This window comes from Pezoporus wallicus, unplaced genomic scaffold (genome assembly GCF_028554395.1).
Source record: "Pezoporus wallicus isolate ANWC-B61680 ecotype Strahan unplaced genomic scaffold, APGP_CSIRO_Pwel_v1 contig_13201, whole genome shotgun sequence".
Taxonomy (NCBI): domain Eukaryota; kingdom Metazoa; phylum Chordata; class Aves; order Psittaciformes; family Psittacidae; genus Pezoporus; species Pezoporus wallicus.
The window spans coordinates 270,974-290,426 of record NW_026637261.1 but is presented as its reverse complement, the minus strand read 5'-3'; the positions used below and the strand labels follow the sequence as shown (position 1 = coordinate 290,426).

General features: G+C 41.6%; 2 protein-coding genes across 2 annotated transcripts; one reads left to right on the top strand and one right to left on the bottom strand.

The window, feature by feature from the left end:
* Window positions 1-766: 766 nt before the first annotated feature.
* On the top strand, window positions 767-4,186 carry LOC130596665 (acyl-CoA (8-3)-desaturase-like; the record flags this gene model as incomplete). Its single annotated transcript, XM_057404523.1, has 6 exons — window positions 767-843; window positions 1,301-1,398; window positions 1,758-1,854; window positions 2,863-2,942; window positions 3,143-3,268; window positions 4,135-4,186. Coding segments are annotated over 6 exons (530 nt in total), but the record flags the coding sequence as incomplete, so codon positions are not given.
* Window positions 4,187-8,457: 4,271 nt separating this feature from the next.
* Window positions 8,458-19,059, bottom strand: LOC130596664 (acyl-CoA (8-3)-desaturase-like). Its single transcript, XM_057404522.1, has 12 exons — window positions 18,734-19,059; window positions 16,989-17,099; window positions 16,399-16,596; window positions 15,242-15,343; window positions 14,942-15,070; window positions 12,033-12,090; window positions 11,524-11,600; window positions 10,967-11,064; window positions 10,519-10,615; window positions 9,372-9,451; window positions 9,046-9,171; window positions 8,458-8,663 (listed from the first exon to the last, which is right to left on the bottom strand). The coding sequence occupies exons 1-12, from the start codon at window positions 18,950-18,952 to the stop codon at window positions 8,612-8,614; spliced, it is 1,347 nt and encodes a 448-aa protein (XP_057260505.1). The 5' UTR covers window positions 18,953-19,059; the 3' UTR covers window positions 8,458-8,611.
* Between the last annotated feature and the right edge of the window lie 394 nt (window positions 19,060-19,453).

Here is a 19,453-nt window from a genome sequence, read left to right as displayed (position 1 = left end):
AGGTGTAATATTGATTCTCTGAGCATTTTTGTATCCTGTCGTGAATTTGAGCCCCTTAAAAAATGGCTTTGTTCTGACATTGACATAAGATTGATATCTAGATACAGAGGCTGAAAGGAAACCTGCTTCTCTCTCTTGCTGTGGAATTTCAGTACCTGCTTTTCAAGAGGGGTTGAATTAGAGAAATTAAGAGGTAGTTCTCACTGTGTTCATTAAGCAGGAATCTAAAATACCTCCTGAAGGATCTCAGGTCTCCAAGTGGCCCATTGCAATGTCTTTCATCTTTTAGCTTGGAAAAAGAAGAAGAAGTTCATGCCTTACAATTATCAGCATATGTACTTCATCAGTGAGTATTTCATCCTTACTTCTTTGCAGTGCTGTAGAACTTCACCTAAATATCCATCTCCTTCCCAAACTAAAGGTTTTAAAGATACTGTCATTGAAGTCACAGCTCTCAGAAGTTTCCTTCCCACCAAAGAAGGTTCACATGACAAGTTATTGCCCCTTATGTCTCTCTTAGGATTTTGGGGTGTTAGGTACCATATAGGGGTGAATAAAGTATAGGAATGAAAAGGCTGGGAAAGAAATGAAGCGGTGGCGTGAAAATAGGAAAAGAATATTCTGCGATGTGAAAGTTGGTGTAAATGGAAGAGAGCACTTTTGTTTCCACTGGAAAGAGAATCTTTCTGCTTACAGAAGAATATTCTGGAAGATTTATGATGCAATGAATTGATAAATCTCTCTCTGGTTTCATTCTTTCCTTCAGTATTGGCCCCACTTGCATTTGTCCCCATCTTCCATCTGTCTATATTCCATTTTGCAATCAAGAGAAAAAAGTGGTTGGTAAGTACTACTTGCAATGTCTAAAGAGAACATTCAGAAACTGCCTCCACTGTGTGGCTACATTAACCTTCACCTCAAGTGATTGGGGTGGTTAGGAGAGAAAAGGCTGATTCTAGGCTTGCTGCAGGAGAAATGCAGTCAATGGGACTGGGAAGAATTTTCTAGAAGCTATTTAGCCTTTTAGTAGCTGAATAAAAGTGAACAGAAGACTATCAGGCCTAGTCCCAAACAGGGCTGTTTGTCTGCGGGTCTTTAGTTACTGAAGGTAACGTGAGTGCTGTTGGATGTTTCAGGGATACAGTCAGCTGGAGGCAGAATGATGGTGTGGAGCCTCCCCTTGGTAAATGAGAGATCAATAACTAAGAACATTTTTAATGCTGGAGTTCAAGTAAAGGGGAAGGAGGGAGGGGGGGGGTTCATCAACAAAACCTTATTTTCATCTTGTTTTGTTTTACAGGACCTCTTACTGATTGTGGCTTTCAGCATTCGAGTCTGTCTCGTGTATATTCCTTTAATGGGATTTAACAATTTTGTGATGTACTTCTGGCTGTCCAGGTAACACACAGCATACCCAGAGTCCCCATGACTAATACTTGGAAACAACATTGAGTTTCAGTGGAAATAAATGCAAAATAATTGTATTCATCACAATTTACTTATATTTATTTTCTAATTGGCGGCCCAGATGAAAGAGTGAAATTCAGGGGAGGGCTGGTGGCTGCTCAGGGACATCTGCAGCTACAAATTGAGTGGTTGTCAAAAGAAACTCCAAAACGTAGGAGGCAAACGCTTGATATAGGAAATCCTGAATTGCGTAAAAGTGCTCTTTCACTAAAGATGAGATTCAGGAAGGTGTTTTAATGGTAAATTTGGATGGGATTAGAGGTGTGGTGTTTCTGTGTTTATCTGTGCAGGTGCCTGGAGAGTATCTGGTTTGCTTGGGTGACACAGATGAATCACATTCCAATGCACATTGATTATGATACAAACAAAGACTGGGTATCTACTCAGGTGAGAATCTCTGTTTTCTAGAAAGGGTCTGCAGTTCTGAATTGCAGGTCAAAGGCAATTTTGTTATTCTCATGGCTGTAACGCTGTGCTCATGAGGTTTGCTCTTGCTCTTTGTTAAATAGGCATTTCCGTAGTAGTAAAACCACTTAAAAACTTTAGTTGTAACAAAGGACATTGGGAGTAAAAAAACGTTACTTTTTCACTGAAGAGTTTTCATGTGTTTTTCACAATGCTTTTCCCTTTTTATTATGAAAAGAGATGATCCAGCAGGCAATCTCCTTTTTAGGCCAACTGAAGAGAAGCCGAAATGGGACTGAATTCCTTTATTGTTTACCCTACACGTTACAGCTGTAGTGCAGATAAGATAAATTTTTAGGTCTGATAAAGTGAGTATGTTAATATAACTTGATTCCAGTCTTTGCTGCCTCCAGCAGTATAATGCTATTCATTGGAGAGAAAGAGCCATTTCTAGAGCAGGATTCACCTTACTCTGAAAGCAGATCAGATGAATGGCAACTGGTGTTCTCCATTGACTGTAAGGTGATGAGCTCAGATGCAGATTTCAGATTAAAGGTATCTAAATCAGGTGAGATGAAGCCTGTGGACACAAACCTTTGCCCTCATCCTTTTGTGTCTGACTCCAATGGTACTAGTTGGAGGAGGCCGGAAGAATGGCTTTTGTTTCTCAACCGGGCATCTTTTCTTTCCATTCTTTCCATCCAAGTGAAAGATGTGAGAACCTCTTTAAAGAATGACAGTTGGGGTTGTGTGCATGAGAGTCAAGTTGCTCTTTCTGATCAAAGAGCTATTTAAATTGACTTATATGCTAACAACCCATTTAAATCTAGACTTTGATTAATTCTTCAGGGCAATCATGGCTATAATCACTGACTCTGACTTGCTCTTTATATTGGATAGGGATGGATAATGATTGCTGGGGTTCAGTTACCAGACTTGAAGATAAATTAAATCTAAATCATGTATTTCTTTGGTGTCTTTTCCTCCCAGCTCCATGCAACGTGCAACGTGAAACAATCTGTGTTCAATGACTGGTTCACTGGGCACCTCAACTTCCAAATTGAGCACCAGTGAGTATGATTATGGGAAGAAGAGTGGGAATAATATGGGGAACTTAAAAGACATCAAGGCCATGTAGTCTCACACTAAAGCATCTCAGGAGACCCTTTGCTCTCCTTCTGGGAGAGGGTAGGGAATTACTTTGGACAGAGGGAACAGAGAACGATTCAAGCCAAGGCTTACAGTAACTCCCTCTCCTTCGATTCTGCAGCCTTTTCCCCACAATGCCTCGACACAACTACTGCAAAGTAGCTCCTCTGGTGAAAGCCCTTTGTGAGAAGCATGGCATTGAGTATAAAAGCAAGACTTTACTGACAGCATTTTCAGATATTTGGCAGTAAGTATCACTTAGGAAGATAGTTTTGCATTGTATTTGCTTGCAAGGAAGAGACATAAGCCAGCATTTCAAATCTATTTCCATGGAGAGATCAAACCTAGAGTTTAGTTTGTTTTTTTTAAAGGCACATAGATTTTCAAATTTGTTTTCTCTTATTAAATCCTCTCTACTCATTCCCTTTAGACAGACTTTGCTATCCTGTTTTTAATCCATTTTTTCCATTTACTTCATTTTAATTCTAAATTGCTTCTTATGACCTCACTTGGGGTATTGTGTGCAGTTCTGGTGTCCTTAACATAAAAAGGACATGGAACTGTTGGAACAAGTCCAGAGGAGGCCACGAGGATGATCAGGGGACTGGAGCACCTCCTGTATGAACACAGGCTGAGAAAGTTGGGGCTGTTCAGCCTGGATAAGAGAAGGCTGCGTGGAGACCTCATAGCAGCCTTCCAGTGTCTGAAGGGGGCCTATAAGGATTCTGGGGAGGGACTCTTCATTAGGGACTGCAGTGATAGGACAAGGGGTAACAGGTTAAAACTTGTAGAGGGGAAGATTAGATTGGATATAAGGAAGAAGTTCTTTACTGTAAGGGTGGTGAGGCACTGGAATGGGCTGCCCAGGGAAGCTGTGAATGCACAGGTTGCCCAAAGAAGTGGTAAGTACTCCATTCCTGAAAGTGTTCAAGGCCAGGCTGGACAGAGCCTTGGGTGACATGGTTTAGTGTGAGATGTCCCTGCCCCTGGCAGGGGGGTTGCAACTGGATGACCTTAAGGTCCTTTCCAACCCTAACTATTCTGTGATTCTGTGATTCTATGAAGTTGAGTATTGTCTCCTCATAAGTGATTTTTTACTTTCTTTTCCTGCAGTTCACTGAAGGATTCCGGAGAGCACTGGCTTGAAGCTTATCTGCATGGCTAGAAACTGGCAGCTCTCAACTGGAACCTCTTCACCAGGCAACAGCTGCAGACTCAGCGCAGACCAGCAGTGTGTGTGTGTCTTCTGGCATAGAAACTCAGGAGCTGGGCAAAGCTAATTGCAGTAACAAGGGGTGGGATAGTAGCTGCACGAGGCATTTTTTTTCCTGTTCTCAACCATGAACCTCTATTCTTCCTGTTCTCAGTGTCAGAACTTAGAGCCATGATGAACTGGGTCTTTTAACTGGGGAGAAGTGGCTCTCGAATCAGCTCGCTCAGTTGACTTCATTGAGTGTCAGTTCATTGCTTATGGAAATGTTTGATAGGAAATTCTTCAGAGAATCATGGAATGGTTTGGGTTGGAAGGGAGCATTAAAGATCATCTTGTCCAACCCCCTGCCACGGGCAGGGACACCTTCCACTAGAGCAGCTTGCTCCAAGCCCCTGTGTCCAACCTGGTCTTGAACACTGCCAGGGATGGGGCAGCCACAGCTTCTCTGGGCACCCTGTGCCAGCACCTCAGCACCCTCACAGGGAAGAACTTCTGCCTAAGAGCTCATCTCATCTCCTCTCCTCTCTGGCAGGTTAAAGCCATTCCCCTTTGTCCTGTTACTACAAGCCCTAGTAAAAATTCTCTCTCTAGCTTTCTTACAAGCCCTCTTTCAGTTTTGAAAGGCGCAATAAGTTGTCCTTAGTGGTTTTGTCTTTGTGGATGGGTGAAATTGGAATAGTACAAAGCAAAGTGCAGGAAGTCAGGACACATTAGGACAGAGGGAGGTTCTTTAAGGGATATTCTAGAATAGATAAATGTGCGAAGAGCAATATGACTTGGTAGCTATCCCTGTAGCTATTGATCACATGTGCACTGCTTGCTTTACTACTTAGGTGTTATAACTAGTATTGGTCATAGAGAAGCAGATAACTAGATGCTAAGTTTTACATATGTAATACCAGGTGGTTTGAATACAGTCCAAAGAGTCTGTATAGCACACATTATTTATATATATGCATAAATACATGTATATAGCTTAATTGTGTGGTGACTGTGCTGTCTTGATTAGCTTTTTGATGTAGACCAGCTTTGAATAAGGCTGAGAAGCCTAGGCACTGAAAGTAGGTTCAGGTTGCAAGGGTATTTAGACTACTTTTGCTTTTATTAAGTTTTATGTATATATATATATATATAAATATTTAAATATATATTTATATAAATATATATTATATTTATATTTATATAAATATATATTTATATTTAAATGCTTATTTCCTGGTGAGTCCAAGGACCTGTGGGCATCTACACTGATTATTAGGCAACGAATTACATTTGTGCTATGCTTCTATATCCAGAAAAGGAACAAAATTCACCTAATTCTCTCATACCATATGGGCCTCTCTGGGCCTTGCAAACTTTTCTCCTCCCCAAGAACCAGATTAGGTATTAGATTAGAAATTAGGGGTAAGTTCTGACCTGTGAGGGTGGAGAGACATCAGAACTCACTCCTAGCAGCTCTGTACCTGGTATGTAAAGGACCTGGCCTCTCCATGCCTATGGTCAAGGACAGCTTCTGCTAATGGAAAGTGTCATGATCACCTCAGTGACGGCACAGTAGCTCTCCAATAATGTTGTTGGTTTTGAGAGAGCCAACCAAATGAAGAAGGTAGGAGTGGGAAAGGTAAATGGTAAATGAGGAGAGATGAAAGTTGAATTACAGACAAAAGAAATGGAGCATGTATGAAAGACCAAGGAGATGTACGGGTATCAATTAATAACAGCAGAACCAGAAAGTACTGATAACATAGATACAGGAAAAACAGAAATGAGAAGAATATCAATAAAGTTCCTCTTTGTGATTTTTAGGGTAAAAGTCATATTGACTTTTTTTAGAAAGAGCACATGACCTCTGATGAATCTTCCTGATTTTGCAGGGGTCCACATACTGCTGTATGTTAGTAATCTTTTTGGCTTAGTCATGAGGCAAGACATCTCTCATTTCACCCTCTTGAGCAAGGTTCTGCAGGCTGAATATTTCTCTATATGGAAACAGGAGAATTCAAGCATACAGGAATCTTAAGTACTGACTCTTCTTCCCCCTTTAGTTTAGCACTAGTTGTTGGTTCCCTTGCCATGCAAAATCCCAGTGGTGAAAGTACATTTCAGTTTGCAGGAGCCAAACAAATTCATTTACTTCTTATGACTGTTTAGATAATTTTCCAAGTTCTCACTAAAGGGTTGAGGAAATAAAAGCTTCCTACACTTGCAGCTCTTAAAAGCGAGCATATCACTTTATCTTTAGTTCTGGTTGTAGTTACATACGTTAAACACAGACATTACACTGTTCTCATGGAAGTGCATTTAGCAATTCCCCTGTATGCATTTTCAATACAATAGCACTGCCAGTCCTAAAGGAGTGCCTACATTGCATGATGTAGCATGTTAACATAGAATCACTACACTGGCCTCTTTCCCATTTTATCCCTTGTGTGTAGGCAACCACAGCACTCTGTTAAAGAGCCCATTCCTGGCTCTTGGAGATGCTGCAAGGCAGTTGGCACATTCAGTACCAAACACATCATTGAGAAGCAGGAAATGAGCTTGTTGGCTTCATTCAGACTCTAACTTGTACCTGCAGAGCCCAACTTGTAGCTGACTCTACCAGCGCTGTGTAACAGAGGACATCATACACCATAACAGATGCTTCCAACTAGCTCTTACAACAGCGTTATAAAAGTTACCATGTCATATTGCACACAACTGTTCTTCCTCTCATATTCAAGGCACGCTGTTGTTTTATTCTCTGTGCAGCAATGAGTGCAGAAATGGGGAGAGGCACTAGCCTGATTTTAAACTGCTTATTCCTTGTACCAGAGATCCACCATGGTGCTTCCCAAACTGCAGTGTGTGCCTGGGGCATATCCTTTGATAGCAACCCATCAAAAAGGAGACGGAAAACCAGCATCAATAAAGTTATTCTAGAAAAACTAAATGGTCCCTTTTTCCTGATGCAGAGGCCTGTCACACTTTGCACAAGTCCAAGTAGATGACATCAACTGCTTTGCCCCTCTCCATCAGTTCCATAGCCCAATCATTGAAGGCCACCACATTGGTCAGGCAGGATTTGCACTTAGTGAAGCCATCCTGGCTGCCACCAGCCACCTCCTGGTTTGTAGTTTCCTAGTATTACTCTTTAAGAGCAGACTATTGAGGTTTCGGTATCAGTGCAAGTGCAAAAGTGGCCTACCAACTTCTCACCAGGACCTCCCCTGACACCCTGAAGTTTGTGAACCACTTTAGAATTTGATAAAGGTAAACCACCCTGATTGTGAAATAGATAAAGAAATGAATATTCACACAGAGCCTGGTGAACCAGTTAAAAGGACAGAAACATTTTCATTCAAATCAGGTTTCAATTACTACATTCACATAAGTCGAATGACAAGTAAATGTAACAAATGATCAGTCTGGTTTGTGAGACTGACACCAGAAAGAACCATTTTGTGCCAGTCTTGCATTTAGAGGATTTCAGTGGGACTCAGGATCTAATAGCACAGCTTTCAAGTCTCACCAAATAAAAAAGTAGGAATCCTTAATCCTTAATCTTCACCAAGACTTCTATTTAGAAATGCCTTCAGTTATTCCCAAACACAGCATGCAGTGAAATCCATGCATTAGTACTTAAGATAGTATGATCACTCAAACACTCATAAAATGTTAGTGCTGTTGCTCATAATTGTGGATGACACCATTGTAACCACCCTTGGATTTGGGAACACAGAATTGTTCCAGGTACTGGTTAGAAGGGATTTCCAAATTGCATTCAAAGCAGGTTTTTAATAACTCTTTTTTAAAACAGGATCCTTTTCAAGGACATCTATTGTTAGGAAATAACCTGACCAGTGTTATAAGTACCTGCACCTACACACAAACCAATATAAAAAGAAAGAATAAATGGAGGTGTTCTTAAAAACCAAAGGCAAAAATGCAAAGTCCAAATTCCTCCTGCTTTGTGCGCTGGGCTTGATAAAAGAAGGCTGCTGTTGCCTGTAGTTCATTTAAGTTGCTCAACAGGTTGCAGGCGGGTCTTGTTGTTCACTTTTCAAACTCTTTTTTGTTCCTCAACTTTTCCATAAGCAATGAGCTGACACTCAATGAAGTCAACTGAGCGAGCTGATTCAAGAGCCACTTCTCCCCAGTTTAAAGGCCCAGTTCATCATGGCTCTAAGTTCTGATTTTGAGAACAGGAAAAACAGAGGTCCATGGTTGAGAACAAGAAAAAATGTCTCTTGAAACCACTTTACCACTCATTCTTACTGCAGTTAGCTTTGCCCAGCTCCAAAGTTTCTATGCCAGAGGACACACACACGCTGCTGGTCTGTGCTGACTCTGCAGCAGTTTCCTGGTGAAGACGTTCTCTATGAGAGTTGCCAGTTTCTATCCATGCAGATAAGCTTCAAGCCAGTGCTCTCCAGAATCCTTCAGTGAACTGCAGGAAAAGAAAGTAAAAAATCACTTATGAGGAGACAATATTCAATTCATGGGATGCAATCTAGAAAGAAAATTAAGTAGATGGAAGAAAAGGATTAAAGCCTGCATGGCTATCTCATAGCAGTCAGTGTACAGGGAAAATGTTGAGAGGATTAAGCAAGAGAAAACAAATTTTTAAAACTTCGCAAGTTATTTTTAATTAATTAATTCATTAAAAATTAATTAACTGAAAATAAATAATTGAAAATTAAAGTGCCTTTAGAAAAAACGAAATAAACTCTAGGTTTGATCTCTCCATGGACATAGATTTGAAATGGTTGCCTATGTCTCTTCCTTGCAAGCAATTACAATGCAAAACTATCTTCCTAAGTGATACTTACTGCAAAATATCTGAAAATGCTGTCAGTAAAGTCTTGCTTTTATACTCAATGCCATGCTTCTCACAAAGGGCTTTCACCAGAGGAGCTACTTTGCAGTAGTTGTGTCGAGGCATTGTGGGGAAAAGGCTGCAGAATCGAAGGAGAGGGAGTTACTGTAAGCCTTGGCTTGAATCATTCTCTGTTCCCTCTGTCCAAAGTAACTCCCTGCCCTCTCCCAGAAGGAGAGCAAAGGGTCTCCTGAGATGCTTTAGTGTGAGACTACATGGCCTTGATGTCTTTTAAGTTCCCCATATTATTCCCACTCTTCTTCCCATAATCATACTCACTGGTGCTCAATTTGGAAGTTGAGGTGCCCAGTGAACCAGTCATTGAACACAGATTGTTTCACGTTGCACGTTGCATGGAGCTGGGAGGAAAAGACACCAAAGAAATACATGATTTAGATTTAAGTCAGAGTCAGTGATTATAGCCATGATTGCTCTCAAGAATTGATCAAAGTCTGGATTTAAATGGGTTGTTGGCATATAAGTCAATTTAAATAGCTCTTTGTTCAGAAAGAGCAACTTGACTGTCATGCACACAACCCCAACTGTCATTCTTTAAAGAGGTTCTCACATCTTTCACTTGGATGGAAAGAATGGAAAGAAAAGATGCCCGGTTGAGAAACAAAAGCCATTCTTCCGGCCTCCTCCAACTAGTACCATTGGAGTCAGGCACAAAAGGATGAGGGCAAAGGTTTGTGTCCACAGGCTTCATCTCACCTGATTTAGACACCTTTAGTCTGAAATCTGCATCTGAGCTCATCACCTTACAGTCAATGGAGAACACCAGTTGCCATTCACCTGACCTGCTTTAGATGTGTGTTTTAGAATGAGGTAAATCATGCTCTAGAAACGTCTCTTTCACTTTGATGAATGTAGCAGTTGTTCAGATACAGACATCCAAATTTGGTCAGAAGAATACCAAGTTCCCTTGCGTTTTTTCCCCTTAATGTAAGGAAAAATGCTTAGAACCACTATGTGGGATAATATCGCTGGAGGCAGCAGATGTGTGTGTAAAGTTAAGTTGCATTTACATATTAATTTTAACCAGACCTAAATATTATCAGATTTATCTCATCTGCAGTAAACCTGTAAACGTAGGGTAAAACTTAAAGGTATCCAGTCCCATTTTTCTTCTTTTTAGTTGGCTTAAAAAGGAGGTCGCCTGTTATATCATCAGTACTTTTTCATAATAAGAAGGGAAAAGTGTTGTGAAAAATACATGAAAAAATTTCAGTGAGAAAGTACGATTTTTTTTACTCCAGATGTCCTTTGTTACAACTACAGTTTTAAGTGTTTTACTGCTACAGAAATGCCTATTTAACAAAGAGCAAGGACAAACCTCATTAACACAGCCTTACAGCTATGAGAATAAGAATTCTGTTCTACAATTCAGAATTGCAGACCCCTTCCAGAAAACAGAGATTCTCACCTGAGTAGATACCCAGTCTTTGTTCGTATCATAATCAATGTGCATTGGAATGTGATTCATCTGTGTCACCCAAACAAACCAGGTACTCTCCAGGTACCTGCACAGATAAACAGAGGCACACTTACCATAGCTCTAATCCCATCCAAATTTACCATTAAAACATCTTCCTGAATCTCATCTTTAGCGAAAGAGCACCTTTACGCAATTCAGGATTTTCTGTCACCCCTTTGCTTCCTACATTTTGGAGTTTCTTTTGAGAACCACTCAGATGTTGCAGATGTCCCTGAGCAGCCACCATCCCACCGCTGAATTTCACTGTTTCTTCTTGGCTGACTAGTTATTTCTGAGAGTATTGTAATGAATGTGACTAGTTTTCATTTCTTTTCACTGAAGTTCAGTATTGTTTCCAAGTATTCATCATGGGGACTCTGGGTATGCTGTGTGTTACCTGGACACCCAATAGTAGATCATGAAGTTGTTAAATCCCATTAAAGGAATATACATGAGACAGACTCGAATGTTGAAAGCCACAATCAGTAAGAGGTCCTGTAAAACAAAACAAGATGAAAATAAGGTTTTGTTGATGAACCCCCTCCTCTCCCTCCTCTCCCCTTTACTTGAACTCCAGCATTTAAAATGTTCTTAGTTATTGATCTCTCATTTACCAAGGGGAGGCTCCACACCATCATTCTGCCTCCAGCTGACTGTATCCCTGAAACATCCAACAGCACTCACGTTACCTTCAGTAACTAAAGACCCACAGACAAACAGCCCTGTTTGGGACTAGGCCTGATAGTCTCCTGTTAACCTTTATTCAGCTACTAAAAGGCTAAATAGCTTCTAGGAAATTCTTCCCAGTCCCATTGACTGCATTTCTCCTGCAGCAAGCCTAGAATCAGCTTTTTCTCTCCTAACCACCCCAATCACTTGAGGTGAAGGTTAATGTAGCCACACAGTGGAGGCAGTTTTTGAATGTTCCCTCTAGACATTGCAAGTAGTGCTTACCAACCACTTTTTCCTCTTGATTGCAAAGTAGAATATAGACAGCTGGAAGAAGGGCACAAGTGCAAGTGGGGCCAATACTGAAGGAAAGAATGAAACCAGAGAGAGATTTATCAATTCACGGCATCATAAATCTTCCAGAATATGCTTCTGTAAGAAGAAAGATTCTCTTTCCAGTGGAAATAAAAGTGCTCTCTTCCATTTACACCAACTTTCACATGTCAGCATATTCTTTTCCTCTTTTCATGCCACCACTTCATTTCTTTCCCAGCCTTTTCAATCCTTTCATCCATATACTTGATTCAGCCCTATATGGTGCCTAAAGCCACATAATCCTAAGAGAGACATAAGAGGCAATAACTCCTCATGTGACCCTTCTTTGGTGTGAAGGAAACTTCTGGGAGCTGTGACTTCAACAGGAATATCTTTAAAACCTTCATTTTGGGAAGGAGATGCAGTCATGATATTTAGGTGAAGTTCCTGCAGCACTGCAAGGAAACGGGGATACTCACAGATGAAATACTTATGCTGATAATTGTAAGGCATGAACTTCTTCTTCTTTTTTCCAAGCTGAAAGATGAAAAGACATTGCAATGGGCCACTTGGAAACCTGAGAGCCTTCATGAGGTATTCCTTATTCCTGTCTAATGAACACATCAAGAACTACCTCTGAATCTTTCTATTTCAACCCCTCCTCTTGAAAAGCAGGTAGTGAAGCTCCAAATCAAGAGAGAAGCAGGTTTCATTTCAGCCTCTGTATCTAGGTATCAATCTTATGTCAATGTCAGAACAAAGCCATTTTTTAAGAGGGCTCCAAAACTCATGGCAGGATACAAAAATGCTCAAAAATCACAAAAAAAATGCTTACAAATCATGCTCACAATGCTCACTGGTAATGAAAGTCCCATCTAGCCACATATTTACTGCAGAGAGCTGAGACTCTCAGTGCTTGGGGAGGAGCAGGTTATTAACATGAAGAGTAAGACAGGAATCTTGGAGGGTGATGAATGCAGGATGTGTTTGCTGTGAAAGCTACATCTGAATCGCTGCATCAGATGAGATAGGATGCAGACATTCCAAAATTTGGAGTGATAGAGGAGATAGTGGTCAGAAATGACAAAAACATTTCAATGCCATCCTATAATGACTGTACAATAATTTCTGCAATGTCAAAGAAGCAAGCACTCTATAGAGACATCATCCTTTTTAGTTTCTTGAATACTTTACCTTCAAGTACATGAAGCAGCAGAGATGAAATATTTACAAAAAGCACAATGGTTTTCTTTCTTTCTTCCTTCCCAGTGTATCTTTTCACTACTCATACAAAAAGATTCTTAACGTTATCTGCACATCTTGTGCTTATGATTCTTCAGATGACAAAATAATAAGAAAGCAAAACAAACTATTTCCAGATCTTCCCTATTAGTGAGAAAATAAAAGCATGAACACCTCAAAGATGTTTTCACTGGGTCAAAACTGAAACAAAAAAAGTTCACTGGTATAAAGTTGGGGTTGTTCAGCCTGGAGAAGAGAAGGCTGCGTGGAGACCTCAGAGCAGCCTTCCAGTATCTGAAGGGGGCTATAGGGATGCTGGGGAGGGACTCTTCATTAGGGACTGTAGTGATAGGACAAGGGGTAACGGGTTCAAACTCAAACAGGGGAAGTTTAGATTGGATATAAGGAAGAAGTTCTTTACTGTGAGGGTGGTGAGGCACTGGAATGGGTTGCCCAGGGAAGCTGTGAATGCTCCATCCCTGGCGGTGTTTGAGGCCAGGTTGGACAGAGCCTTGGGTGACATGGTCTAGTGTGAGGTGTGGAACTGAATGATCTTAAGGTCCTTTCCGACACTAACTATTCTATGATTCTACAAAAGAAAATCTCTGAAATCCACTTTGCCCATCCACAATGTGCCTGACTTGTTTTCTTTTAAAAAGCAGCAAGACATGAGAACTGATTTCCTACATTTTCACTTCCATCAAACCCAGTCTAGCATAGCCACTAGAGATGTTCATGCTCATGTTCATATATAGCCATGAGAGAGCTTTCAGAAGATCATGGACAAAATCCTTCCTACTTCCAGCTAACAGTTTTCTATGGATAAATATTTTGTGCAAACTTTCTTTATAGGAGTCTTTCTGAGATAGCAGAACTGGAATTTTCCAAATGCCTTGGAGAGGCATGAGGAAAAATAGTATAATACAATTTCTTCGTTTATTACCAGCTAAAGAATAATGAGATGTTAGTTTAAGAGGCTGGTTATCTAGCAAAGACACCATTTCATCACCCCAAGAGTAAAGAGAATTGCCAGGGAATGAAGAGGCAAGAGACTTTGCCTATCCTGATGGAATCAGAAATCATAAGAATGCAGGGAGGGCCTGTTCATGGTTTTTATTTTTATGAAAGCCATAAAATTTATGATTAAGACATCATTTCCTATGCTTGTGTTTTGTGCATAGCACCAGTACTGATCCTGAAGGATTTAGTTGCCAAACAGTTCCCACAGCCAAAGGACCCAGAGGGAACATCTGACTCACTATCTACAGCATCACTAACATCTAACACTAATGCAAGTGGACTGACTCATTCTTTGTGCTGTCTGCAAGGTGCTTACTTTGCTCTTCTAGCAGCACAGAGAACTTAAGCACTGATTTTAAGATGTTGTTTCTCAGGAGCTGGGTTCAGCTATAACAGTTATATTTCTCAATCCTAGTTGCTGGTGTAGTGCTGTGTTTCAGCTCTAGTCTGAGAACAATGCTGATAACACACGAGTGTTTTAGTCATTGCTCAGTAATCCTTACCCTGATCAAGAAGTTTTCGGTCTCATGCTTTGCCAGTGAGGAGAGGCATGGAAAGCTGAGACAGGACACCTGGCCCAAACTAGCTAAAAGGGTATTCCATACCACAGCACATCATGCCCACCATAGAAACTGGGGAGAGTCACCCAGAAGGGCAGATCACTGCTCAGGTCAGGCTGGGTATCTGAGAGCAGATAGTGAGCAATTGCATTGGGCATCACTTGTGTTTACTGTTTTTTCCTTTCCCTTTTTAGCTTTATATTCTTTCCCCTAGTTATTTCTCTTGTGATTATTATTAGAAGTTTCATATTACACTTTTGTTGTTGGACTGTTCTTTTCTCAACCCTTGGGGTTTAAATTCTTTCTATTCTCCACCCTATTCTGCCCAAAGAGGAGGGGAAGCTGAGAGTAAGCAAATGGCTGCGTGGTTCTGAGTTACCAGCTGGGTTTAAACTGGAACAGCAACTAAGAATCATAATAACCAGTAAGTAAATGAGACTCTCAGACTTGGAATACCTTGGGAATTACGAGTTCATGCAGAAAGGCATAACCTGGTTGTTATTATACCCTCCTCTATAGCTTCCTGTCATTAAAATCTTTGCTTCTCCAAACATGCCCATGCTCACCTCCACAGAGAGGGTCTTTCCCAAGCTGAAGAGGAGCGGGTGCATGTTGAGGTCAGGGTCTTTGCGGAAGCAGTTGGGTTTGGCATGGTGCTGGTTGTGTAGGTGATTCCACCAGCTGGCTGGTAACCCCTGCACAAAACATTATACTAGAACAGCATCACCAATTGCTATTTATCCACCTCTTATTCACAGCTGCGTTACACTTCCCTCCCAAGCAATATTATCGGACTGTAAGGACACTCCCATTCATTGCTTAATCCACATTAACCACACAGAATATTCCCAATATGAGGAAACTACCTTCAGAACATTTATCACCACAATCTGCAGAAGTCGGTTCCATTTAGGCTTCGTGAAGACAGAGCAGTGCCCCAGATCATGTTGGAACCAACCCATCTGGATCTGGAAGACAAAAGGGTCACCGAGGAAGAAGAGTCACAGTGGCATTGCATTCATTTGCCTTGGGAGGCTCTGTAACTTCAGAGTAGGAGTGTGTCTTTCTCCTGGTTTGGGGAAGAAAGCCCACCGCCTCTCTTAGATGCTCAGTGCTGAGAACTTCCTTCCAGACTACTGTCCTAAAGCTGCTCAGCATCATAGAACACCATGGAATCATGGAATACCAGGTTGGAAAAGACCTCAAGGATCATCTGGTGCAACTCTTCAGATACCAGATACTGATTTTATTGGAGCAGCTGAGGGGAAAGTAGCAAAATAGCATTGCAATCAAGTCGACCGTTACAGCGTGGAGGTCTTCTGCTCCCATTGCAAATTGATGATTTCCAAGTAACTAGCTAGATAATGTAAGCATTTCCAAATCCACAACTTGATTACATTCAATTTTTCCTATGGAAATACAAGAATGCTCTCTGAGGAGTATCTGCCTTAGCAGATATTGGACAAATAAAACAGATAGTTTAAAAAAAGATGAGTTACTTCACACTTTGTCCATGAATGACTCAACAAACCTAAGGATTCAGCGCCACTAAGAAAATCTTGCTTTCTTCCCCCCTTCACCCTCCCATCTAAGGGTCACAAAGTCCCTATTCCCTCCTTCCCTCCACCAACCCTGACATGTATCATACCCTTCTATTTTTCAGGACTACTGAGTGTAACTGGCTCCTAAAGGACCCAACAAGCACCAGAGCTATCAGCATATCACAACAGTGGAGTTGAGCATGAAATATTCCCTCTTTTGCTTGGGTGAGTGAGGAGATCAGCTCATCCCATCTTCTGAAATGCCAGCTTCACAGCACCCCACCAACCCTGGAGAGCAGCTTGTCAGCAAAATGGGTTCCTGGAGGCAACCAAAACTGTGCTGTACAACATGCTTGTCTTCAGCCAGACTACAGGATCTAAGATGAGGAAGTAAAGCAACAGCTGGGATATCAGCATCTCATTATCTTCTACCCAGGAGAGCCAAACAGGTCTGCAGTGTTGAATGGCTGTCAGCAGTTTACCTGAGCAGTGGTGAAGAACGCCATGCCAACCACGAAAGGCACAAAGGATATTCCAAAGTGCCAGACCACGAGCCAGGATGCAACATCCAGTACCAGGAGGTGAAGGAAAATCAGGAAGAAAAAGGTGTAATTTGGCCTCAGAAGTCCCATCTTCTCAACAGAGCAGCGCAGCTCACGAAAATCCTCTACAAGTGCTTTCTGTGGGAAAAGTGAGTATTAACGCACTGACTACATTGAAAATGAAACACGGCAGACCCAAGAATCCCAAAGTAGACATGGAAGTCACAGGAGATATTGTCTCAGAGGGTCCTTTGTATAAAAGTGAGCATCAGATCAACACATCTTGGTCTTGCTTTGACACTGGAAAACAAGTTACTGACGAGCTTTGGTGCTGACACATTGCAGTGGGAAGAACCGAGCAGAATCTGGGGCTCCTTGCTCACACCCAGGTGTGGGTTTAGTGATTCTGGGACAGTGCATGTTCCCATGCCTATGGCACAGTGCCAGGCATGCTGCTAGCTCCTTTGTTTTCCTTCTCCTCCCCTACCAAACCCCAAGCCATTCCCACTGCTGGATTCTAGGACACTCACTTTTTTATTAGACTCAAAGCTGGGTTGATCTGGTGCCAGCTCCCCAATCAGCAGTGACTTCAAGTATCTTTTCACCAGGGACTTATCATTATGGAATGCTGTAAAGGCATCCTGAGAAGACACAAATGGACGGGTTAAGAAAGGATAAGCACCAGATGCTGAGTCCTTATTCCAGGTCTTTGGTTTATAATATATAATCCAGTTTCTTTTGTCCATTTTTGTCCCCTTTGGTTGCTCCTGTAATTCTTTGCCATGAACTGGATCTCGGCCAAGGAAGCTGGAGAAGTTTCAAGAAATCAGATTTCATAAGAGTACCTGGGAGAGGCTGGTAATAAACATGAAAGTGTTTGATGAAAAACCCTTTGCAGAGGAAAGCATGCTCTTTCATCTGCTTGTTTCAGCACAGTCCTTCCCTAGAAACCTCTAGCCAGCAGCCCTGCCCTATGAATGGGACCCAGGAGCAGAAAAACACGTCAATGAAAGAGTCTTTGCTATACTTGAGATGATGTTTTTAAAATCCTCATTACATTAGGACCATGAGAGATATACAATGAAGCTCCCCACACAGCAGGACTAACTGCGTATCTCTTACAATTCCTTATAGGTTTTCAGGCTGATTGACAGTTTGGGGAATGGAGTAATACCAGTGACACAAAAATGGGCCTGTCCAAGAACCATTTGAAATACCAGTTTCAAAATCAAACACAAACTAGGAATAAAGGATGAAATTCCACATAAATCAAACCTCTTCTTTATTTCATGTTCTCAGGGAATTTTTCCAGAAGAAAGTTAAAGAAGCTGACCATACTCCAGAAAGAGTAGATTTAACAGACTCCTCATTGTCTAATGAGGTACTGGCTGATTTTGGCTCGAAAAATCAGTGAACAAAGAAATTCTGCACGTGTGGTCAGGATTAAGCCCCTGGAAGACAGAGGATTTCTGCAGTCTGGCATTCTTCTGGGGTCTCCTCTTTAGAGACAATCTGAGTATGTTAGTCTAGAGGGAATCAGAGCAAGGTGACATTTTGGGCAGATGAGCTTTTTATACATACCTAGCAGCCCTTTGTCACAGTGAAAGATGAGTTCAGACCCAGAGGATGGGGAAACATTTCCATTATGATTCTGTGCCCCTTATCCTACAGGGTTTTACGTATTTTTTATGCAGCTCCCTCTTGCCAGGAATTCTAGAACTGAGTCAAGCTGTAAGGATCAATGCTGCACCTTAGAAACAGGAGCCAGAACCCTTCCAAGCAGCATTTTCTATCCACAATATCAGTACCACAGATTTGTGTCACAGAAGCATAAGCCTTTCAGTCCTGCAACCTGTCCTTTCTTCCCCCTGCTCTTAGGCCCTGATTCCTATTTTATGAGAGATTAGCAATAAGGAATATCATCTGCAACACACCTATCCTTCAGCATTTGATATCAGCATAATGTTCTGCAATGCATATCATCTATACATACAAAGTAATCCACAGAGGAAGATAATTCTCACCATATACACACAATTCTCACCATATATACACAATTCTATATATGTGTATAATTCTCACTGTATATACAGTGAGCTCTGGAATAGTCAAGAGAACTTGGAAAAAAGTCTGGGATCCTGGCTTTAGGCAAATCCATGCCCCAAGCACAATGCCAGCTACCACGATCACTCTCCACTGGCAGATGCCATGGAAACACCATGTCCTCCTACCCTGACCATGACACAACTTCCTCCTCTGCCCTCCTAGACCTTACCGTAGCATCTTGCCCAGCATAGTGGCTTAAAACTCGGCTGCCTCCAGGATGTCGTTTGGAAAACTTGCTGACATCATACACTTTCCTGTCAATCACCAGCCATTGCTCCTGTCCTTGCCCACGGCCATTGTGCATCCTGATCTCTTCCCAAGTGAAAAGCTGCAGAAAGGCTGAAGCAGGTCTTGTCTCCTTTCTGGTGGAGCCAGTCTGTGGAGCCATCTGTACTGGTAGATGTGCAGTTGGTGCTGAGGTGCAACTGGTCTAAGTTTTGCAGCGCTGTGTCCAGGCTGAGAATGAACCATCTCAGCCTGCCCGTTATAAAGTCCCTCTCCAAGCCACTCCCTGTGATTTTAGGCTGGTTGGCTCCCCTTGCCCAAACACACCCTTCCATAGTTTCCTCCCTTTCCATGTTCACACCAGACACTTTGACACACCCTTGAATAAAAGCCCTATTCCTCCTTGTCCTTTCTGATCTGCCTTGAGAAGGTCTAATTACTCATGAGAGCTCTAGACTACTTCAACTGAATAAAAATATGCATAAATAGAAAAACTTCAGTGGATTATCTGTTAGAGATGGCAAAAATCCAGAAAGGACTATTAGGTGAGCACCTTCATAGAGCATTAGGAACTGGATAAGGTAAGCTGTTAACTTACATCCATACTGCTGAGTCAATAATGGGGATTAGACAGAAGAGAAAGTTCAGGAAGGCTGTGGGCAGC

Coding starts and splice junctions, on each gene's coding strand:
- LOC130596664 (XM_057404522.1), bottom strand. CDS start 18,952: ATGGCTCCACAGACTGGCTCCACCAGAAAGGAGACAAGACCTGCTTCA. Junction 11,065..11,523: donor TCAAGAGGAAAAAGTGGTTG/GTAAGCACTACT, acceptor TTTGTTTTACAG/GACCTCTTACTGATTGTGGC. Junction 9,172..9,371: donor AACTTCCAAATTGAGCACCA/GTGAGTATGATT, acceptor TCGATTCTGCAG/CCTTTTCCCCACAATGCCTC.